Consider the following 24,506-nt stretch of genomic DNA (forward strand, 5'->3'; position numbering starts at 1 on the left):
TGTTTAACCTTCCTTTTTTAAGTGTGTGAGAACTGAAAATGGAGTGACAGCCTTAAAGTTCTGAACTAATCTCGAAGTGCAAACAGGGGGGAAATTATTCATAATGAGCCCCAGATGGAATAGAGTATTATAAGCCACTGGCCTTTCTGAATACAAACTGTGGCTCCAAACAAAGTGTCTGGAGCTCAGTTTTGATCTATTTTTGTGATAAAAGGTCAGAAAAACCAGGAATTGAGGAGGTGTCAAAATATCCCTGGGTGCACAGGAGACTGCAGCCATGCAGTAAAGCTCTGAGGTAACTCTGGAGGCTGTTAGGCACTAACTAATGCAGTTTTCCATTTTTCTCTGCCAGAGCACACAAATGCCATGCCCTCCAGAAAGGCAAGTGGTTACAATAATGCCTGAGAGGTAAAAGGCTAAGTAGGAATTTGGGTTTTTTGGAACATGGATTAAAATACTGTCAGTCTGTCAAATAACCGATCAAGGTGCTCTGGGGGAAAATCTGGATAAAACACAGGCACTACTCGTTAATGCTGAACAGAAATAGATATTTGATCTAAAAAGGAAAGAAGATTGGTGGAGCCAATGATTAATTACACTTTATAAGCTATTTGAAAATTCACCCCATATCCCATGTCTAATTACATTTTCTGCTGGTCTGTTATTAAATATCATTTAGAATTTACCAGCTCCCTTCCATTTGACTTCCCCATCATCTTTGTTTAACTGAATTTCTCTGTGCCAAGGCATTTGGATGAAAGCAGACTTTTGGAGTTTCCTCTAACCTGTTATTTCCAAACAATGAAGTAAATGTTACAGGCTTTGGGTCCTATAATCAAGGCAAAATGATGTAAAGGCATGATTTGGATGGGAGCCAAAAAATGGAGTGACAGATCTGCAGCAAGAAAGACTTAAGAATATATTGGATAATCCTGTAGAGAAGCTATTAACAGCTATTTAATTCTTTCCATTCACCAATTTTAAGCTCCTTTGAGGAATTAAAGCAATTTGGTATATTCTATCCAAGTTACCCTGATGTTGCTGACTGGTTTACAAAAGGAGTACCAAGTTATAGCCCAGTTTTCCTTGATGCCCCTGATCAAGAGGAAGGACTGAGCTTTTCCAAAACTGAAGGGTTTTTTTTATTGTGTGGATGGATATAATTCTCTTGTCTTGTTTGTCATCACACTGTTTGTTATAAATGTGTGTATTCTTGAAATCTCCCCTTTTCACTGCTCAGACTGCTCTGCACAGGCTGAATCTGCACTGGAAGTGGGCAGGGAAGGGTACCATGTCAAAGGAGACTGAGAGGCAGCTGGATAGAGGGAAAAGAGGTGGATGAGGAAGGTGGGACACATTGATTGTACCACAGAATCACTCTCCTACACTGGGTTTAGCAGTAAAAGGCAGCTCTTATATCGTGTTTATGCCTGTACAACCTCATGGTGAGTTCTGTCCAAGACACCAAACAAAAGGACTCCTGTCAGCCTGAAGTGCTGCAGAAGTTACTGTTGGTCATCCCAGGGCTACAACATGATCTTATCAAGTGTTACAGCATTGCACAGAGAGTCACTCTTGCATTGTCCTCCAAAAACTGCTGATCTTCATCCCTGCTGGTGCTCCTCACCATTACTGATGGTGAAGCTGCAAGAATTGTAACCAGAATTGCTTGTTGTAGTGGTTGGAGGCTTGAACCTCCTTGGAAAATACGTATGTTGAGGTGGCTGGAGCACTGTTTGATGGACAGTGATCTGCCAGGAGTGACAACAGTGAGTGATGAGAAGAAGACAAGGGAAGGATTACTGATAATTTAGTTTGATCCCTGAACAAGGAGTTAGTTTAAGTCATTAAGTTCTGCTTGACATTCCATGTTGTATAAAAGATAGTCCCCTCATCCCTACAGCCAACCATCAGCACAGCAAGGGATGCCTGCCCAAAATCCTGGGTAAACACAAACCCTTCACCTGTTCAGCAGTAATGTGATAAAGTGAACAATGCTTTTGCATGTGGCTGGTGCATTTTGGTTACAGCAGAGAGGGGCAGGCTGTGCTTTTCACTGGGAGCTGGAATCAGTTTATCCCTGAGTGCAGCAGAGGACGTAGAGTTGGGTGTTGCCTGTGATGTGGAAAATTCTGTATGTAGTCCAGTAACATGTAAACTGTGCAATTTAATTGTATCCATTGGTGCTGAAGGCTATTGATGTGGTAGCCTATTGCTAAAATGCTGGGTTGGTAACTGATAGTTTAAGCTACAGATATTAATTTTCAAAAAATACGTTAAAATATCCCTTTAGTGGTCAAACAGCTTTTCCTTTTGAAGTTGTGTTGTTTGACAAAGATTCCTGGTGTTTAAAGTGCCGTCTGGATCCAATAATAGATCTCAGTTGGGAAGAAACTCTTGTGTTGCAGCAAACTTGCACGCTCAAGAGCCTTAGGAAGTCCCATCCCTGCAGGATCCATAACACAGTCAACATCTTTCCTGCCCTGAAAAATGCGTGGCTGTGCTGCTCCTTTGTAATGTGAGAGGCCACTGCTGAGCAGTACAAGGCACCTGCTCCTTCCTAGGGCTGAGTGCACTTTATTCCAGAGTATTTCTGCCAGTTAAAGGGAAGCAAAAGAACACTTGGAACCAAGCAGCGTTTTGAAGGATCCTTTTACTTTTGCAGTAACTCTTCTTAAATATTCATATTAACGGTTGTCTTGAATAATGTAAATGCTGATCCTAAAGAGAAGGAATTGCTGATATATGTGTGATGTAATCAGAAACCTGACTCAAAATATGACTCCTGCAGCAAACTGATACGTGCTGCAGAATTTGTGCCCTGATGACACGCTCTGGTGTGTGACTGGAAAAGAGAAAAAGGTTTAAGCTTTGCTGCTGACTCAGTATTTCCATTGGAGTCCAGAATAAAAAAAAATATGGAAAGGCCTACAAGATAAAAAAGAAATTAATTTTGTGTGTTTCTTGTGTTCTTGATGACTGTGGTTGCTGTCAGCTGCTCCAGCTTCACCCACATTTCTCTTGTGGCTTTCAGGGTAGGTCCACAAAAATTGTATGAGGTTCTCTAAAAGTTTTCTTCTGCATCACAGCTCTTAAAGCAGAAGTCAGACAAACATCTGCAAAGACAGACAATAGCTCCAGCTGAGCTGCCCTCAGTGAGCAGAGCAGAGCCCATTTCATTCAGAGTCTGGGAGTGTGGCCCAACTCGGTGTCTTACATCAATCCCAGAGAGAGCTCTGGAGCTGCACAGTCCAGAACTGGAGTTGATTCTGATTTCTCTCGAGATACATATGTTCAACTGAGTGTTTTAGAGTTGTCTTTCAGGGTTCAGGGTTTTTTCTTGTCTCATTTCTCTTCCTCTCTAACACCCCGTCGACTGCTCAGCCTGGTGGGTATGAGAAACACTCCCTGACCTGTGTTGCTCTTGTAACTGGAGGGCCAAAAGAAACCACAGAGGGATTTTGTGTCCAGCACTTTAATTAGAGAATCTCATTTTCTTAATTATGGAATAAACTCAGAAAATGGGGGAAAATTCAATTTTATTTTTTTTTTTAAACTCGAGCTCTTGTTATTTTTCTGGGTTGAAATAGAATGCCTAAAACTGAGTTTGAGGTTTATGCCCTGGTTATTCATGTGTGTGATATTGTCTACAGAAAGAAATGTATTTCAGTCTCCTTCCTTTCCTTTCCTTCTCAACTTTTTGTTGTTGTATTTCAGCTTTTTATTGTTTCTACACTGAAATATTTTGTTCGACCCACCTGGTTTTATATATCAGAGTTTTTTAGTCTGACAAAACCCTGTGACCTTTCAAACACTGGGTTGGAGGGAAGAAGTATCTGTATTTAAACGTGAAAAAATATATTTCAAGAAGTTGCAGCATTGCAAAATATAAATAGATGCTACTTTTTTGCCTTCTATATGAGGCTTTAAAGGTGGGTTTATGCTTTCATATGCCACAAAATGTAATTGAATACCACAAGCCATATGATTGCCCCTCTGACACTAACTCTGGCATGAAGGTTTTCTGATTTTTAGGTGGAAAATGTTGCAAATGATTGTGAAATCTCTGATATTTCCTAGAACCTGCTAGATCCACAATTGTAGGAGTTTTTTTCTTGCAGTGTTTCATCAGGATTGTGTACAATCCCATTAAAAAGAATGTACCGTGGAAGGAAGTTTCAAAAAACAAGTAGTTCTGTTTTCAGATGTTGCCTCATTCTGAGGCTGCTTTTATTCAGGCTTTTATTGAGGTCTGTTATTGTGGGGCCTGAGTCACCTTTCCTAGGGAGAGACCAGTATTTGTATGACAACCAAAGAAAGAAGGGGAATTCTAGCACAATATAAAAACACTCTTCTGAAGTCACTGATCCCTTTCAGTATAAACTATTTGGTTATGTGGCACTTCAGGCTGCACAAACTGTTCAGTGCTGGGTTTCTTTCATTTTGGATTAACCTGTACCAAGCTTGATATCCCTGTCAAAATGAGATGATGAAGATGATTCTTCCACCTCTGTCCTTGCAGTCAGCTGCACTTCATTTTTAACTAGCACTGCTTGGGTTTTTAGTAGCTTTAGCCACATTTATTTCACGACTCATTAGATAAATTCATTGAGATGTACACAAATAATCTCACAGAATGGTTTGGGTTGGAAGGGACCTTAGAGATCATCCAGTTCCACCCCCTGCCATGGTCAGGGACATCTTCCACTATCCCAGGTTGCTCCAAGCCCCATCCAACCTGGCCTTGGACACTTCCAGGGATGGGGCAGCCACAACCTCTCTGGGTAATACAGAAGTTGTGTCTGTGAATAAAAATGATGTTAAACCAAATTCATTTGGCAGAAAAACAAAGTGTCTTCAGGTGTAACTGAATGCTGGTCGCTGACTGGTGTGAAATAACTGCTTCTGTTCCAGGGGGTCCCAGAAGATCTGCTGTTTTTTTATGAGCACATCCAGAAGGGTGGTGGGGTCTTCCGAGTGAACCGCTGCCTCCTGCTCTACCGGTACCACCCGCAGGCTGCGACTCATTCCGTCCTGGAGTAAGTGGTGGGGTTTGGGAGAAATGAAAAATTGCCTTTATTGTGGTTGATAGGCAGCAAAGATGCTTAATGTGTTCCAGACACTGCACAGCCAAACAATTACCCGGTTGTGTGTGCGCGTCTGTTTGTTTGTTTGTTTAAAAAGGCTGAAGAGCAAGCATTACATAAATATGTTGGTAGTTTTGATGGTGGAAGGTCAGTTTTCTGTTTGTTCTTGCTATAAATTGCTTTGGAGTAACATCCTGTAATGCTGGAATTGAAATTATGAGTGGAAATCTTTTGGTGCAGGTCCTGCTGCCCACAGGCTGTCAATGCAATGGTGTCTGTGACTTGGTGAGGCAGGAATGGGCTGGGGGCACCTCAATATTTGGCAAATATTCTAAGAAATTGTTTTTTCCTTGCAACTGTTTCTGAAATAATTTCACAGTAGGTACTGTAAGAACAGGGGAGCATTTTGGGGGTTGTATTACAGCAGTGCTGTTTTCCCAGTGCCCAGTTACTCTTCCTTCATCAACCCATCACGTGAGATCTCAGAACCTGCCTGAGTAACCTCCCTGCTCCTCTAAAGCACCTTTACAGTTAAAATTTAAAAATTAAAAATTTCAAATCAAAAATTTAAAGAATTTCTTGCCCTCACAGAAATAAAGAATCACTTGTGTGGTTCTGTATCTGATCTGATGAATCCCTGTTCAGAAGCAAAGGGTGAAGCAAGCAGTGAAGCAATAACTTCTTCAATACTTTGAACATGGTGGCAAGAATGTGTTTAAAATATACCCTAGTGGTGAAATTTTATTGGGGTTTTTAATTGGGATTTTTAATATGTGAGGGTTTCATTCTCATAGTTTTTGCCATGTGAAACATAATATAAAAATGTAAATATATATTTATGTAATATAATTTTTTTAAAATGGTAAACCTTAGTTTCAAAATCGCTGTCTCAATTTTTAAAAAGTAAACAGAAACTTGTAGTACCAACAAAAACCTTCTGAAAGAAAACCCCAACAAACCCAAACCTTTAATCTGATAATGTGCTGCGTTTACATATATTATTTTCCTATTTTAAAGGGTCTAAACCATCTAAATCAAATGATGAGGTTTGAAAAATCCCTGAGGATGTTTAGGGTAATTATCTCAGGTGTTTCCTTGTAAGCAATTCCCTGCTGCCTTTCCAGGGCTGCTCAGCCCCTAAAGGAGATGTTGAATTGCCAGTTGCTGATTCCTCAGCGTGCTGTAAACTGAGCCAAAGTCGTTCCTGTCTCTTGTGCACTGACATTAATAGAAAATTACATGAGTTTTACTGTTCTTCAGGAGTCCCACACCAGGATCACAGTGGTAATTAAGTAAACCTGTTTTCTTACTGATTGATGATATAAACGCACTTTTCAGTCATAGATTTGTGGCTTTGTAGAGCTGAGTAGTAAAACTAAAACATTCCTGTGTGCATTTTGGTTGTCTATCACTATGTTATTGTATTGCTGTAAATACTATAACATGCTAAGCATAAATAGCACGTGATATAGCGATCATGATTAATGTCACTATAGATCTTTATATAAATACATATATACGCCTATAAAATAATTTAATTATGAAAAGGTCATTCCAAGCAAATAGAACATATTACTTGGATTTCACAAACAAGCATGAGGTAAATTATTTTCCTTTTTTTTTTTTTGTTGTTGGTGTTTGAGGGGATTTTTTTCCCCTCTTTTGGTGTGGGATCATTCTGGCACTCAGTGGCCAGCTTTTCAGCCACGCATCGTGGGACGCTGGAGCTCCTGGAAGCCTTTTGCCTGTGTCTGTGGGAAAGCATCCTTTTCTTGGAAACGGATTTGTTTTGAATTTACTGCAAGCTGTTGCTTATCCAGATCTACAAGGTTGTGTGGCACAAGCCCCCTGAATTACAGCACGCTGGGGGAATGTGGAAACGCTGGGAGCTGTTTCAGATGTGCGGTGGGGACGCTCCAAATTTCTGAGAAATCAGGGGAGGCCGTTCTTCCCCTTGGCTTTCTGCTGGCCCTGCTGGTGGTGATGCTTGGTGTGAGCTTCCAGACACGAGGTTGTGCAACAGCTCTTCATCCTGGCTCGTTGCTGCCCACGTTGTTGAAGGGCTGGCAAGTGTCTGTGTCTGAAGACTGAGGTGCGTGTTGAGCAAAAAGAGATTAACGAGCTCATCACAAAGGTTTAAGTTTATAATTTAAATTGAGTCTTGCCTAACTCACCTTGTGGTCACCCCACCTTATTTAATTTGCGTGTTCTGGCTTTTCTAGAAGCTTTTTTTTTGGGGGGGTTGTTATGTTGAGCAGTTTTCTGTGGTATTTGTCTTTCTGCCATTGGCCCGTGTCATCTTCAAATTTTGACTTAGCCCAGACCTGGATTTGGAAATAGTAACTCACCAGCCAGATTAAGATCTTGTCTGAGATAAAAATTATGCTTGTAGGAAAGCTGGATTTTTTTTTTTTTAACACTTATGCCTAATTTCAGTCTTAAACAGCAGAGCTGGTTACAAGGACTTGTTTATGCAAAGGTGCACGATTCCATCTTCTCAGCAAAGACAACAGTCACTTGTAGCCTGTGATGGACTGATTTCAGTTTATGTGGGTGTCTTTCAGAACCGTGCAGGGGAAAAAAAAGCCTGACTTTGCTTTTTCAGACTTCCTAAAATATATGTACAACTACTTGGCAAGTGACATTTGGTTCTTTTTTTGTTTAGCGTGTATAATTGCAAACACTCACGTTTTTCAGGTCATTTCCTATGATTAGTATCCTTCTGGAACGAATATCTGGAGTTGAGAATATCTGTGAAGCAGGAAACACAACCTTATTTGCATTCTCCCTTACCCTGGGGGCATCAGTCTGTGTTATTAAGTGCTCTGGGTGCGTGACAGAATCTGCACCGAGTTCAGTGTCTATATTTAGATTTTGTTAGGAGCGTGCAGAAATACAGACATTCATCTCCAATCCAGGATGGATACCTGCTGGATGGGAATGAGCAAGACAAGTTTTGAGGATCTTTAGCCAGGAATTTACAACACAAAATCCCACACCTTGTACCTCTTGGATCTGAATCCCTTTGCCTCACGTTGCAGTTTGTGTCCCAGGGCTGTGTGTGCTCGGGGCTGCAGAGCCACGTTGCACTGGTGTGATATCAGAGCTGGCTTTGGAGTCAGAAGTGCTGGAGTAAAAGAGTTTGATGTATAATAAAAACACTGTAAAACTCACAGATCTTTATCTTGCTGAAGTGGAGAGAAAGGGACTGTATATACAACAATGTACCTCACTGAGAGATGAAAGCCAGCTTGGAACAAGGTGAGCAATAAACCAGTGCACTTGTCTTTGCTCACAGACAGGTGGTTGGGGAACTTTGCTAATCCTTGTAGCAATGTACATTTTTTTTAGTCAAGAAAAATTTAATTATATGCAGAAAATAAGTTTTATCCCTTCTGTCTGAGATTCAGGTGGTTCTGTTTCAGGCAGAAAAGGTGAAGTGCATCTACAAGGGCTCAGTAATTTCATATCCCTGTATTCAGAACAAGTATAATATTGGTCTGCAGAAATAACCAAAATTACATAATCTATTGAAACCATCTGGTTTCAGGCACTGGAAGTTTCCAGTGTCATCTGAGCAAAGGAGAACAGGCACTTGGCCTGAAACATTTGGCTGTTCCAGAGGTGCTCTGGGTCTCTATCAGTGATGAGCACAGGAATGCCTCCTTCATTTCCTGCAAAAACATACACGTCCAAAAATAGGCAGGAGAGAGGAATAGCGTAACATATTCCTGTACAGCTGAAATAAAGATGAGGTCAACTGCATTTTTATCTTCCATGCTTGCATTTGGCACTTCAATTAAACATGGAAACTAATGACCTCATTAGATTCTTGAAAAGTAAATGCCATTAACATTGATAGTCTCTGTCTTTCTTAATAAGCCTTTCATGAAAAATAGGCCACAATGCAAACCATGCCTCAGCTAATGACCCGTGGCCTGAGGATGAACTCAGACATTAATAGAACCTATTAACAGTGTAAATGTAATAACTCAGTAGGACGATATAGTCCAGCAATTAATAAGTTCACATGAAGTTCAACAGAACAACAACGACAAAAAAATATCAGTTTATTCACCAGCATGGCCAAGGTTCAAACGGGATTTATTTCTGAATTTCCTGTGGACTGTGAGGACCTTGAATTCTGTTATTCCAGCTCTCACTGTGGTTAAAAAGTTCTCTGTTCTTCCCCCTCTGGTTTATCGATCAGGTGAGATTCACCTATAATCCAGAACCCTCTTATCCTGCCATCAGTAAAAAGCCACTGGAAGGGGCTGTTCACTTGGGCAGCTCCTCTTCCTGCCTGGTGTCACCTGAGCAGTGTGGGGGCCAGTGTACAGAGAAAAGGTCAGATTTATGGATCTATAGTGTTACTGGGGATGGCAATCAGTGCCTAAAATTCCAGTACTGTTTAGGACATTGGGCTTGTATTTCTGCATTTCTCAAGTAGTTGTACATCTGTCCTTGCTCTGCTGATTCACTTATGTAGCCTCACTGGGGAAGGAGGGGAAAGGCTCTCAAACAGTACGGTGAGGTTTGACTGAGCTCAGACATTAAATCATGTTGCTTTTATTGTCACATAATCTTTCATTTCAAAATAGGAGTAGAGCAGATGTTTCTTGACTCCTGTGTTCAGTCAGGAGGTCACCACACACTCTAACAGAGCACCATTGTTGCATTACTTGGGTAGATGGTCTGGTAATAACTATTTGGGGCTGAGGAACACACGGCGTAGTCATTCTCACCCACTGCATGAATACCCTCATTTCACTCCTGCAGAAATTTGGCTCCTCTTCTTCCTTCCAGACAACATAACTGATGAGTATTGAGGGGCCATGTCAAGTGAGAGCTTAGGAAAATTATGTAAGCCCCAAGAATGGCTTTCCAAGTGGAAAAATGCATACTTCTAACGTTTCTTTTGTGAAGATGTGACAAGAAAATGAAAGAAATGGGGAAAATAATGTATTTCAAGAATTAGGGACGTAGGGTATTAGGATATGGGAGCAAACTTGAACAGTGAGAAGAATTTTATCCCACCTTCTGGCTGAGGAGATTCTTGTGAGCTGAGTACAGGCTTGGAAATGCTCCTAAAGGCTACTGCAAATTGCTTTCTCCAGTCCTTGTTGAGCTGGGTAGGAAAAGCAGCCTTGATTTGGGGTGATGTGGAGTAATAATACCTCCTAGGTGTTGCTGGTGGCTATGAATGTGTAATAATGCATAATCTGAAAATAGCTGTGAGAATCCTCTCCCGGCAGTGGTTTGTCCAACTCCTGGATCGTTTCAGGCGTTTGCTTTAATCATCCTTTGCACGTTGCTGCAGCTCCTGCCTGCTGCACCTGCACTGGCTCGGAAAGGGTGGGAAAGTGGCATTCCCTTATCCCTCCAGGCAGGAATCCCAGTTATCTCTTCTGGAAACATCAAAAAATGTGGCAAATTAGGTGAACTGGAAACCTGAGTGGGGGTAACCGAAACTCTCCCTTGACCCCCCCTGAGCATCTCTTGCTTCAACGTGTGAGATGCTGAAAACTCACTGTGCACAAACAAAGGTGAAGTCTGTGAGTGTCACTCTAAAGTCAGTCACAAATTCTCCCCTCAGTCCTGTATTTATCTCTGCTTGCACTGTTAAAAATATTTCTGTGGTTAACTCTAGACTGCAAAGTGTTCAATATAACTTCATTTTTTCAATGGAGAAGAGTACAATGGGTGAGTTGTAAGTTGTGAGCATTGTCATCAGAATGCCTCATAGTGATGCAAGCAAAACTCACAACCCAAAATAGGTGCTTAAGAAAGCTGTTTACTGGTGCTTAAACGAAGCTGTGTGACAGTATTCTTATGTCTGAACAACGCTGCAATTAATTTGGAGTTTGATAACTTTTATGTCCTTTTATTTCTGAGTGCAGTTCCCTTACATACTTTCACCACTTACACTTCTCAAAATAACATTCATAGGTAAGATGGGACCAGTAAATGTTCTTCAGTCTGAAATCTTCTATCAGCAATGAGATCTGAATTTTACCTGCATAGGGACTTTTGTGGCATAGAGGCTCCCATCACTTGGACATCAAATACTGTCTGGAAGAGCCAATACTGCTGTGCTGGGATCTCCATGATAATTAAAAACATTTTCTGTGCACCTGGAGGTGGATTGCAGTGTTTGCACTGCAACTAGAAATTAGTTGATAATTCTATTTATGCCTTGTAAGGTTGCCTGGTTTTTAATTTTGCTTTCTTAACATTGCAAACTCGAGTGGAAAAGAAACTTGCCGGTGTCACTCAAACCAACAGAACAGGTTCTGAAATTCCTCTGGAATGTAACACAGTGTTATCCTTCTGAAGTCACATTTCAAAGGAAAATCACTTTAAAAACTTTTCCATTTACGTGCAAAGCAATAATCTTCCTTTTTAGAAGCAAGCAGAAGCTCTAAAATCTCTAGTAAAGCGATCCTGGAAAAACACTTGACCTTCATATTTGGTTCCTTTAACTTTCCTTCTGGGAATATATTATGCTCTAATGAACATGGAAAAAGGCAAGTGTCAAAGGATGCCAGCAGCAGTTCAAGCAGGAATGCAGTTTGTGGTTGCATTAGAAGAGATTTGTGATCAAATCCAAGAGTTTTTTCCCTCCATTAGTTGAAATGCTGGTCCACAATCGTCATCCTCCAAACAGGGGGGAGGTTTTATATGGAGTAGCTGTTGTGCTTGGGTACATTTATTTGTGCATGAAGCCCTTTCCAAGTTACCACACCAGGGTCAGTGATGAAGTGCAAAGCAGGATTTGGCTTTGCTGAAGTGAATTGCTGGATCTAAGGAACAATCCCAGCAAGAGTCCCTTTGCCTGAGTGTTATGAGGGTTTTCAAACCCATAGCTTGGGGCTGTGATGGAATGATGGGAATAAGCAAATGGAAAAACCCATTTGAAGAAATGCCTTTAGAAAGGAGACACAATTAGGTGTTCATCAGAATTTCCTATGAAAGAAAGTTTCAACTCAAGGTGCCTTGTTCAGGAGATGTAGATTAGGAAGATTCATTTGTCAAGGCATAAATTGAGGAAATCAAGGTATTCTATCAAGAAAACTGTTTGTTAAGTCTGAGATAAGTTATGAATATTAAATGAACCCTGGACAGAAAGCAGATGTTTTTAAGAGCAGGCAGTTTCCTTTAATCCACTGTAAATGATGCAGTCCTAAATGTTACTTTATAGGGTGGAGCACACACACACACACATGTGGGAAGTGCTGTAGTTGTCAAAGTGAATTTGCCAGTTGGGAGGAAAACAAACTGCTTTCCTTGACATTGTCTTCTCTTTGAGAACCTGCCTTGAACTTACTGAAGCTCTCAGTGGGCCCTCAGTGTTTAAAGCTGTTGGCTGTTCCAGAGCCATGTGGTTCATCATTTGGTATTACTGTCACAGTTGTTTACCTCAACCACTTGGCTTAAATTATCTTGTGGAACTTATCCCAAAGATGAAGACATGAAGGTGTAATTGGACATAGACATCTGCCAACTTGCTTTTTTTTCCCTGGAGCATGTTTTAAGAAGTTTTATGAGACATACCCCTTCATCCAAAAAAAGAAATATAAAAAATTTCCGCTGCTCTTCATTCCTAGAAATGCAGTTTCTTGTGAAAGTCATCTTCAAATAAAGGCACAGTCACATTTGTGTCACTGCAGAATAACACTTTGGGACTTTTACAGTTAAATCACTAATAAAAAATAATGTTTTGGTGTGATTTTTTTTGTATTATGTGAGTCACTTTGGTCAGGTTTACATGTAGGGGAGTGTATGCATATAGGGTAATAATAGATAATATTATATTTGTTTTATGTATAATAATAATATATATAATATTATAATATATAATGCTAAAAGCTTCACAGATCAAAATCCACCCTTTTTCTAACTCTCCAGGGAAACCATCTGGAACCACCGAGTCAGATTCCTTGAGGAGAGAGTCCTGAGCTCCTGGACATCATTCACCATTTGGAATGCTGGCAAGCAAGGCAAGAAGCTCTACAGAAGTTTGTCACCAGCTAATAGGAAAAAGGTGAGCTAGTAAGTGGGTAAAAAATGTACAAACCCACTTCTTCTCTTTCCTGTGCAGCTTCTGATGTAATGTAGCAAATTTCTCATCAGATACTTTGTCCACAAAAGTCCTAGATGATGATTGATATAAATTGGGGCAATCCTCAATATTCCAGGTGATGTATTTTTTCTTTTAAAATGCCATGTTACTTTATTTAGAGCTTATGGTGTGTACTGAGAGCAACATGCTGGTAACTCAGTGCAGCAGTAGGTGAGTTACACTGTATAGCAGTGTCTGGTCTGTAGTAGCCAGTACTCAGGGTGAGCAGAGTAACTCTTTATCTGGATGATGTGATGCTAAACTGCCTTGTCCAGGCTCGTTCATACATATTTCCCAGTTCCAAAGTGGATGCTGGACAGGTCCCTGTGGGATGCTGATCAGTCTGGTCGGCCCTGTGAGCAGTTGTGCTGTGACTCCCTTTGGAAAGCTTGGTTGCCAAAAATGGGGGTGAGGAGTGGGGTGAACAGGCAAGTGGAAACTGTTGCACATGACTGTCCAATTTACAGTCCATTGAAAATGGGGAGGTTGCTTATATTTGGCAGTGGCAGACGTTTCTCAGGACAGATTTGTCTGAGACTCTAAATACCTTATTTTTATAGCATTTTCTAGTGTGCAATAACTTTGTTAGATAAAGGCTGTAGGGCTGATGTCAGATGGCTGTTTCTTATAAAGAGCCACAGAACATTCATTTTATGGCTGGATGTGTTTTTCTTTTCTTAAGAATATGGATGGGAAGACAAAATGACAAATATATATATAAACCTGATTAATGTGGTGGCCCTGAGACCACACACATCTGAAAAAAAATAGAAGGCATTTGTATACACATAGTTAAAATTACTGAATAGACACAGGAGACACTCAGTCAGTCAATGCACAAAGCAAAAATTGAACTGAATTTCCTGCTTGATGTTCCAATGCCATTCCAAAGCCATCCCTCAGTCATTGCCATCACGTGGCAGGGGATGAACTGTAGGAAGAAAGGAGATTAAATGCTGTGTGTCCCCAGTCAAAGAGGACAGACCTGTCCACTCAATGTGTTACCTTGGCCATGCAGTGCAGTGTGATTTTGGAGGATTGAGGAAAATATTCTCTTTTGTTAGTATTTTGCTGAGTACTTTGAATTCCTGACTGACCAGCAACAAACAATTGCACTTCTCTGTCTGCATAATTAGGAGAATTAGAAAATAAGCTCTGAGGGAAGAGATGGCAGCTGGGCTGGTAGATTTTTGAGATGTTACAGTAAAAATAGACCATGTTGGTTTGTAGCAGTGTTGCATCATTTTAAGTGTGTTGGTTTTTTGTTTTATTTTGTTTTCTAGCTTATTTTTTGTAGCCAGCCAAGATGGAGATGGATGCTGAGGTAGAGCACCTCTCCAGCTTTGGGTGACATCTGTAGGTGACCCATTCAGGACTTCACATCACACAAACACTCAAAGGTGTCACAGCAGAGACAATAAAAAGGGCAAGAGAAAAATAATATTGTTGGGGTTTTGCCACTTTCCTGCCAGAGAACCCAAGCTCAGCTCTCCTGCAGGAGGGAACAGCCCCCACTCCCTGCACCCCAGCACGGGCAGTGTGGTTCCAATTAGCTGGATCCCGGCGTTCCTTCCAGCTGACCTTTCCATAACGTTTGCTTTGGCAGAGCTCTGGGCCCTGATGCTGTTTTGCTTCTGTCAAGGTTACAACTGCACATATTCCAGTATGGTTTGGGTTGATACTGAAATATTGCACTGAGCATTAACCCATGAGTTACTGGATGCTGCTCCAGACACGTTCAGGACGAGCCAGATGCAGTTGCATGTGCCAAGTGTGACTCACTTTGCACATGTCCTGCAGAAAACTACTGCTAAAATGCAGGCACAGTGATCCTTTATACCTTATGCAGAGTAATCAGACTTCACCCTGAGTCTGATGTGTTACCTGAAGCATTAAGAGGTTTTCTCAATAACCAGCAAAGATAAATAGCTTTAGAAAAGGACTTGTGTCATCCCAAGTGAGAGCAGAGGCTAATTTCTGATTAAATTATTGTTCCCTGTAGTGATTAAAGCACTAGTTCTCTGTATCTGTTCAGGCTCATTGTGATTGTTGTTCTAAATTCGTGGCTTTTCCAAAAGTGAGATCCCAAGTCTGTGCAGCTCAGTCAGAGCTGACACTTAAATGATATCCTCATGTTTTGTGTAAGTCACTGGCAGAGGGCTGTAAGTAGTGAAAACATCTCACTTCTCCCAGAGCTAATCAAAGGATTATGCTGCTGGAGTTTCAGGAAATAAAATCATATAATTTGCAGTAGGTAATTGGTGGCAGTTTTAATTTTATTCTGAATTAATAACAGTAAAAGGTCGGTAGAGAAACTCCATGTTCTACTTTCCCTCAAAAATCCTTCAGGTATTTTGTGACTAATCTGCAACTCTTGCCAAAGACTCTAAAATCCCATATGAACAAAGGTTGTAAATAGTTGTTGCTTCATCCTTTCCAGCCCTAAAAACAATAAAATACTTTTCCTGTCTCACCCTTTCAAGACCACCTTAACAAGATTTAAGCTTTCATATATTCTGTTAATTATGAGAACACTGGAGATTCAATATTACTTTGAATCTACAAGTAGCATCTCATGTTGTCTTGCAAATGGAGGGCCTGGGATACAAATTCATCAATTACGTAAAACTGACACCTTTAAAACACAATTCCAAAGCCCCTTAGGGCAAAATATAATTTATTACATTGATACAATTGTCATTTTCTTGTCTTGAAGGTCCATTGTGTAAAACAGTGTAGTCTTAAAAGGTCCAGCACCCTTGGAAATGCAGGTAAAATTGCCAAAATTAACTGTAAAGTGTAACTAAATTTATTTAATTTACCCCTCTAAACTTAATGTTAGTTGGTTTTATAATTAAAGTCAGTTTAGGCTCTTGACAATGTCACCTCTGCTCTGTTTGACTGTTGCTGCATCCTTTTATTGAGATTCAGAATTTCATTCGATGTCCTGAACCTGACTTTGGTTGGACTGTGGAGTCACAGCAGGGTGTTTTCTCAATTGGCACTAAGTACCTGTAGAAAATTTGGGACACATACCCTGAGGATAGATAATACTCCCCAAAAAACCTATTACATACAGCTTGTGTCATTTTGTAATTCTGAAAAAAAACCCGCCCTAAACTCTACTGAATCTTCAGGAAGAGGATTCATGAGTTTGAACTGTCAAGCTTAGGGTGTGTAAAAAACCCATCTTTTTCAAAAGAGGAATGTTTCTAGTATTTTTAGAAGCTGATAAACAAAGCAATTGCATTTCTTGTGCTGACTAGGTCTTTGTGGGATGTTTGAAAAGCACAGCTCTGTTTCATGCCAGACAGCATTGTTTCTTAGAAAACAAAATTTAGGCAATTCCAGGAAGCAGCGGTCTGGGTATGTTCATACTCAGTAACAAATTATTGCTTTAGTCTGTTTGGAAAACAGTGTGAATTTGAATTATGGTTCTGTTAAAAGACAAAAGGACACCTCAGCAATTCTCTCTTTTCCTTCAGCCATCTGTATGGTGAATATTAAAATGATACTTTGTCTCCAAAGCGTTCAGGCAAAAATCCAAGGCTCAGTATTTTTGCTAAACAGCAACACACGAAAAAAATTATTCCTCTAGTAGGGATTTTTTTATGAATTAATTACCATGATCTCAGTATTCTTAGGGAAATTCTGCTTCCTGGCTGTTCCCTTCTTGATTCACACCACTGACAGTGGTTCAGTATTAGCATTTCTGCAAGAATGAAGTCAAACAGACCTTTTTTTGTTTAAAACACATCCGTCGTGTCTATAATTTCCAGCTGAAGATGGAAACCAAATGTTTTTTGGGATGCTACATGTGCCTGGAGGGTTTTCTGAGCTGTCTTGTCTGCTCTTTTATTCTCCATCAGACTCCAGCTAAAAGGAGAACTCTCAGCATTAACGTTCAGTGTCATTTCCGAGGGCTGAAAATAGGGCTCAAATGGTTCACAAAAAAAGAAGGGGAAAGGATGAAATAAGCACCAACTAATTAGTGGCCTGGAAACAGTGCTTTACACAGCCAGGCCCTGAAGGTTCTCTATGACAACACTGTCTGCTGGTGGCAAACTCAAAAGCTTCAGAAAGTACTTTGAAGGCCCTTTTTCCTGGTTCAGTGGCCACTTAAAATCATCCCTCGGTTTCTCTTCACCTTTTTCCAAGAGCAGCATCACCAAACCATGTGATTCAGCTCTGATCCTTCACAGAACAGAGGAATGTCTAAGTTTTGTAGCATTTTAAGCACTCTAAAAGTACATGAAGGGCAGCAGGAGAGTGGAGTGGGGACATGAAAAGAAAAGAAACACAGAATAATATCACACCCACCTTGACTGTGGAGTGAGAAGCAGAATGACAACGTGAAAGTGAGTTAAAAGCCTCCAGAACAAGGAGAGACAGAAATGACATGTGAAAGATTCAGTTAAATCCAGGTATAAAGCATCTTAAAATGATGTGAGGTAAAGTAGAGGCTTCATTTTGGACTAGAATAAACAGTTCAGGGTGAAATATGGCCAGGAAAGCTCCTTGTTCCTTCCAAACGAGAAGATGTGCTTTTTGGCAACCCCTGTTTTGCCAGCACAGAGATTTCACACCTGAAACATTCCTGGCATGACTCAGGTAGGAGGAACCTGCTCTAGAGAGATGAGACACTGGCAACAAGATATAAAGGCAGGTGTATGTTGTGTGGAACAAGGGAAATTCTGTGTGTCCAGGGTTCAGCAGCTTATTTTGCATGCTGGGTTCTGGTGTTCAAATTCTCCTGAGTGACTTTGCTGTGGATCATGTGCAGAGGGGGAAGCTGCTGCCCTCCTCAATGGAATAGTGTCTAAATGGAGCAATGAAATGCATGCTGGGGATTTAAAGATACCCACAGCTTCTGTCCTGCTGCAAGGCTGAAGAGGTGAAATAAAAGCAGCTCCTGATGCAGAAAATCACTCAGCTTGTGGCACAGAGTTGTTTGCTGTTTTCTGGAGATGTTTATGCCTCTGCCTGTCTCTTGCTGTGTTTGCCATTAGCTGTATCTATTTAAACTTGCATTGTAATGCTTTCAGTTGCTTTGTTTTGACGTGAATGGCCAGAATTGATTTCCCTTTTGCAGAGATGTGTATTAACGTGCTTCCGAGGCTTCCTGCAAGCTGGAATGGAAGAATTATAAATAGAAGAATTAACAGGGTCACTGGGAGTTTAAAACAGATGGAGGATTGTGTGAGATATGGAGAGAAAGGAGCAGGGAAGATCTGCTCCTGTGGGATTTTGGAGAGTTTGCAGGTTGTCTCTTTGAAGGTGGCTTTTATGAGAGCAGCTGAAGTAACGAGGAGGGAGAGGAGACAGTGAACAGGAGACCATTTATTGAAAGGGTTTTCCAGTTTCCTATCACCTTCTACTCAGTTATTCACTCTCCCATGTAAAACTTGCCTTTGGAATCTTCCCAGCTCAAACAGACCTTGAGAATGTGCTGTCATTTTGTTTTCTTGCTTCCTGTAAGTGATGGTTACAGAGCTAAAGCAAACCACAGGTGAAAATAAGGTGAGGGAGTAAAATCCTATGAAGATCATTCACCATAAAAGGACATCACTGGGCTGGTGAAATCTTTCAGTTTTTCCATTAGGAAATCTGAGTGGACTGGGAAGTGTGAGGAAACATTCCCTGCAGCAGAACAAGTCACTTGGGAAGCAAACAATTAATTGTAATCATAGCAGAGCTCAAACAGGCAGGTAGTCACACCCCAAACCCACTCTGCTGTCATTCCTGGTGACATTCCTTGTCCTTCTGAGACTTCCTTGGTTGTATATTTGGAGGAGAATCAATCTGCTGCCCATTAATCCTATTTTCCCCAGGGAGGTCTGATGGCCCAGCCTGGGTGTCCCTCTGTGTTTATGAGGCAGATCCAGCCAGAGAAGGACTTTTATCTTCCTCAAACGTGTCTTCCCCCAGCAGGGATTGTTTTTGAGTAAATATCTTATCTTTGGAGCTATGTAAACTTTCTCTATGAGGGAGAAAACTATGTCTCCTTTTTTCCTTACACCACTGTTAATGGATGTTGCAATCCATATTTATACAAATTGCAGTAATTCCATAACTTGTCTATAACAGATACCCAGCTGTGTCCTCCAGTTTTGAGCTGAATTAGCAGTCTTTTTCCTTTGTTTTGGAATTGTACAGATTTTCATGCAAGTGATGTTCAAAACAAAAATATGTAATGATTTATATATTTTGCTAAAACTGAAGTGTGATATGAGGACTCTGTAAGCTTAAATGGTGTCATACTGTCAGAGGCATTTCCAAAGAGTCCTTTTGCTAAAAAGAGGGAAGAAAAACAGCAAATTGAGACTGTTTTATGGCTTTATAATTCACAGGTTCCTCCCAGGGAGGCAGGAGTTCATGTATGGATAGATGGTCATCATAAAAGCTACAAGAAAGAAGCCCATTAATGCAGGAAAATAAATAGGTAACTCTGGGTTTATCCTGATAGAGTATAAAGTAAATATCTCACATAAGCCTGATGCCCTGAGTTCTCCTTATAGGATAAACAACTGTGCCTAAGTCCTGTATTTAGACTCCAGACATGGCTTTGCTTTAATTGGAAAATAAATAGCGTGTGTCAGAAAAACAGTTGACTTAGATTTTTGGCCACCCACATGGTGAACTGCCTGGCAGAAAAATTGCCCATTCAAGTCTGACCTGTTTTACACTACTGTAAATATCAGATTTTAAGCTGGCTGAGTCCATTGAGAATTACAGAGGGAGATACCTCAGTGGGAGCTCAGAAGAGGGTTCGAGTTGTTTCTATTTTCCAAGAGAAATTTGTCACAGACTCACCTGTATTATTTTTTTCTTGGAGCTGCTCTTCCCAGTTTCATGTGTGGGATGTTCTGGGGAGTCAGGATGGAAAAGGCACTTGGCACTTTGAGTTATGGCCCAGGGTGAGAGGAAGGATTATGATTATTGGCAATTTAGTGATACAAGAACTATCTTTGGAGAGAGGGTATTTACAAGGGCAGGTGGTGACAGGGCAAGGGGAAATGGTTTTAAACTGCCAGAGAGATTTGGGAAGAAATTAATTCATGCTGAGAAGAAGTCTAGGCACCAGTCAGGATTTCTGTTAACTGCTATAACACACTGGAGTTGAACACTGTGACACTTCCCAGCACAGATCTTACAGCTGAGTTCCCAGTTACTGACAGTGAAGTGTAGATAGAATTTCACTTTGTGTCATGAGCTTTGGTGTTTTATTTTGGTTTTTAATGTCTATAGGAGCATAAGCAGCTGAAAAAATAGCTTCAATTACTGGAAGATAAGTCACTGGACAGTGTTCATCTCTAGAACTCTGTTGGGTTGTCAGTGAGGGAACACCCTGCTAAATTTTATTATGATCACAGCTTCTAGGACAGTAAAATACTAGTGGTGACAGTGAGATTTGCAGAATATTGGAGAATTTTAAAGGTGCTTAACACAGAATGAAGAGAAAACAGGTAAGGAACCTCTTTCCAGTGGCCTCTACTTGCTTCCCTTCATGGACACAACGTATTTATATCCATGTATGTGTGTACACATGTAAGTAGGATGGGTAAAGGAAAACTTGGGATGTAGTTTACTGTGCTCAGGTCCCACCATCTGATTTTTCAACTCCAGTAAAGCACTACAGTGGGCATGGAAATAGGGCCAGGGATGTAAAATGTTATCAGTTTGTGGTTAAGAGGAAAAAAAGCTCCCCCAGTTCTTAGCCTGTGCTTGAAGGAGCTGTTTGTGTGTGTCACTGTCTAACCCAGCTGCACCAGCCACAAACACCTGGGACAGTGTCCAGTAATTCCCTAGTTTTGCCCTGAACTCCCTCTTTTCTTTTTATTTCCATTATAATGCCTGAAACAGGGGTGTAAAGTGTCCTCAGTGCAATCCCTGCACCAGGATCATCCAGAGCAGAAGTCTTTATCTGCTGGCCTGTGATGGGATTCCTTTAGTCACAAAGCCCCACCATGAACATTTAACCTTTCCTTAATGTTCTGATCTTTATTTCTTTTTGTGCCTGTTTTCAAGCAGCCCATTTCCCAGGTCTGAATGTCTCCCTCTAAGTGGTTCCAGGGACTACCCCTGCCCACCTCCTCCAGTTTATCAGCTCATTTTCCAGATGCAGTGGTGGTTTGCAGCCCTATTTGTAATCCCTTGATACTTTTGTTTGCATTCTCTTCCATTGATGTTTAATGAAGGAAGTGATATTATGGTATCAAAAAACCCCAGTGTTTCCCTCTGCACAAACAGAATGAGGTCACTTTAGGTAAAAGAAAACCATCTTAATCACAGGAAGAAAATGTGTGAGAGAGCTTTTAGACACGGAAAACAAGCCAGGCTTTTGCACCCTTCTCTAACTTAATAAATTAATAAACAGCTGTTTGGCTTTTCAAATTTTCTCAGCAGTAAGTGTTGTTAATCAATTTTTAATGGAGCAATTAAAAAGATATGAAAGCTGCTATCCAGCTTTCAGCAGAATAATTGATTTCTGTAAGACCTCAACTGTCTCCACTGCTCTGCTTCAGCATAAGAGCTCCACATAGATCATCTGAACAGACCCAATGGGAGGCAGAGGAAGACACAGCTATGTTTATTTGAAAAAGTCTTCCAAAATGTTCCTGGCAACCTAATGGCTCAAAAAATAAGGCCACTGTGTATTTTGGATGGCAGGCATTTATTCTGCCTGCATATTTATGAGGAAATAAAACACCATCTAAAATATTTGGCACCTCGGGCTGCAAATAATGCTTCCATAATGCCAGTAAGAATAACCAAAATGAAGCAGTAATTACGTGTGTTTAAACACCAAATCTGCTGAACTTTTCAGTTGAAAAATACGAGTCCAGATCCGTAGGAATTCCCAAACTTGGTGTGTTATGCCCTAGAATTGAGGTTGGTATTGCCAGAGCACCCAAAGCAGTGCTGCAGCACCACTGTCCTGGGGTGTCTGGTGGTACATTCTATTCTGCTTTATTATATAAAAGAAGGTCTGTATTATCTTGGGTGTTTAGTGGGAGTGCCAAAATGTGGAGACTGGTCTCTGGTTTTAGGTTTCTCAGCATGTCACTGAGGAGGAGGTTGGGGATCTCACAGATGTTCTCTTGCACAGTCAGTGGCTTTGATCACCTGTCCTCGTGCTCCTGAAAACAGAACGTGCTCATAAACAACTGCAGAGTTTGCCCAACTCCTTAAGGTACACCCAGAAAGGATTTAATAAATGTTTAAGCTCTGTAGGAGGCCCAGGGTGTGTTGCCCTATCCCTGTGTCCATCCCATGCCAGCAGCATTCCTTCCATGGTTACGCTACAGGTGAAACCCTGCTCCTGAAATGCTCTGTTCCTCTGTTCCAGGTCATTGCCTTTTGTGATGTTGATGAAAAGAAAATAACAAAAGGATTCTACACTTATGAGGAATCTGAGGTGAGTTATGACCACTCTTGTGTTCCTTACTGTGACCTGGAGTGTCCTGGGAAATGTGATGAAGGAGTATTTCACTGATTTTAAATGTTATATAGCAACTCATTTTGGTAAGGAGGCTGTGAGAGAAGACTGGAGGGCTGGGGATTGACACTGGAGTCCAAACTGGAGCCACAACTGGGGGCCTCACACTCACTGCAGTCAGTTTGGAAAGACAAAAATCCAGACTCTGAATGGATTCTGAGGATGGGTAAAACACAGTCTTCACTGACAGGTTTTTCTTTTAAGTGGGAGTAGAATTCCGTTTATGGTGGATAAAAGAGAAAGGAACCCTCAAAATAAAAAGTTTTTGAGCAAGTTATCCTGTGAATCAAATTACCCTGAGGTTCCAAGATCCTTATGTGTGATGGGAGTAGGACTGAGGGAGGGTGGAAGGGCAGGAGGGGCCCCTCCTCAGGTACAGCTTTTGCTTAGCCTGGAGTAACTGGCCAGTCAGGTTCTGTACTGGGAAGCCAGGGAGTGCTTTGAGCTGCATGAAAGAAATTGGGATTCAGGATTTTGACCTGCAATGCTAAGGACTCCCTGCCTACCAGTGTCAGTATGATTGATACAGATCCTGGGCATTTGTCTTCCTAAGATGTATCCATCCTCTCAGATCAGTCATAAAGAAGGTTGTGCTGCAACCTGTGGTGAATCCTTAGGAAATTCTGCAGCTGGGATCCATGGGGAAGTCCCAGTTGGGCACAGGCCATTCAGTGACTTCCACGGGGAGGGAAAGATGCTCCTCCATCTCTGCTCTTTTGCTCTGATGCTCTCTGATGGCACAGGAGCTGATGTAGCTCACTAAAGTGGCAAAAAATTAATCCACCAGAAAAAGGAAGAATGTATTTTTGGGGGGCTAGGCTGTTGGAGCTGCATACCTTGCAATGGAGTCAAAGGGGGTTGTTTAGGGAAGAGCTGAAAGCTTGGAGGTAAGGAAGAAGCAATGGAGGAGAGACCCACTCCTGTCAGCAGCAGAAAGCTCCAAATTCGGATCTGTGTGATGTGTAACTTCACTCAAAGAAACACAATTCACTGAAAGGTGATGGCACAGGAATAAGGGACTGAAATGCCAGTCAAAGGAGTGAGGGTGGGACCAGCTGCACTGGTCAGCAGGAGGGCTCTCAATAATCTTTTCTCCTTTTAGAGTTTAGCAGCTCCTAAAACCAAGCAAGTCACTTGTGTGTCTCTCTGCTGCCTTTTCCTGCAGGAGAGACCAAAACCAAAGGTCCCTGTGTGTCACTTCAGAGATGCAGCTCCACCTTTCATCATCTGTGTGAAGCTGGTGAGTGTCACCTGCTGCTTCACCTGCAGCAGCAGGATTTGCTCCTTGGGAAAATGAGTTTCTGTTTACTGAAAGTAGCTTCTCCCAGAAGCTTCTGCTATGGAATTGAATGGCTTTCTTTTTTATCAAATTGATTGTGCAGGGAATTATTTCAGGAATTTAAACCAGCAGTATTGGGTAAAATTAAGAGTAAGGAAAGGTACAGGAACTTGGATCTGTTGTACTTCCTTGCCCAACACCATTATAAACACAAATGAACATATGCACTCAGCCACCTGCTCTCCTTTAGTCCTGATATTTTGCAGCCCCATGTATGGCAAAGGCTTTGTTTTTTAAATCAGACCTGAAAAGCCTTTTTGTTTGGCACTGCCAACTCTGAAGCATCCTCTGTGCCTGACTGTGGTAACTTATTTCAATTGGTTTAACTGACCTAATAACATAACTAGAAGATGATAAGCAGCAGTTCTTTTGCTGTTGTAACACAGTGTATGGGATAACACAGAAGCTTTAAGGCAAAATAGCAAATCCATTCCAGTTGCAAACACTAGTCAAAAACTC

General features: G+C 41.2%; 2 protein-coding genes across 8 annotated transcripts in view; one reads left to right on the forward strand and one right to left on the reverse strand.

The window, feature by feature from the left end:
• Window positions 1-24,506, reverse strand: part of TBCD (tubulin folding cofactor D) — a 579,906-nt gene that overhangs the window by 434,927 nt on the left and 120,473 nt on the right. The gene's annotated exons all lie outside the window — the stretch shown is intronic.
• Window positions 1-24,506, forward strand: part of B3GNTL1 (UDP-GlcNAc:betaGal beta-1,3-N-acetylglucosaminyltransferase like 1) — a 114,423-nt gene that overhangs the window by 83,795 nt on the left and 6,122 nt on the right. For 2 of the 3 annotated variants that reach the window (XM_064675702.1, XM_064675704.1), the window contains 4 exons: window positions 4,915-5,039; window positions 12,996-13,131; window positions 22,559-22,627; window positions 23,874-23,948. In XM_064675702.1, the coding sequence (XP_064531772.1) occupies window positions 4,915-5,039; window positions 12,996-13,131; window positions 22,559-22,627; window positions 23,874-23,948 (405 nt within the window). The remainder of the gene's footprint in view (window positions 1-4,914; window positions 5,040-12,995; window positions 13,132-22,558; window positions 22,628-23,873; window positions 23,949-24,506) is intronic. The other variant, XM_064675703.1, reaches the window with a different exon arrangement.

This window comes from Pseudopipra pipra, chromosome 19 (assembly GCF_036250125.1).
Source record: "Pseudopipra pipra isolate bDixPip1 chromosome 19, bDixPip1.hap1, whole genome shotgun sequence".
NCBI lineage: Eukaryota > Metazoa > Chordata > Aves > Passeriformes > Pipridae > Pseudopipra > Pseudopipra pipra.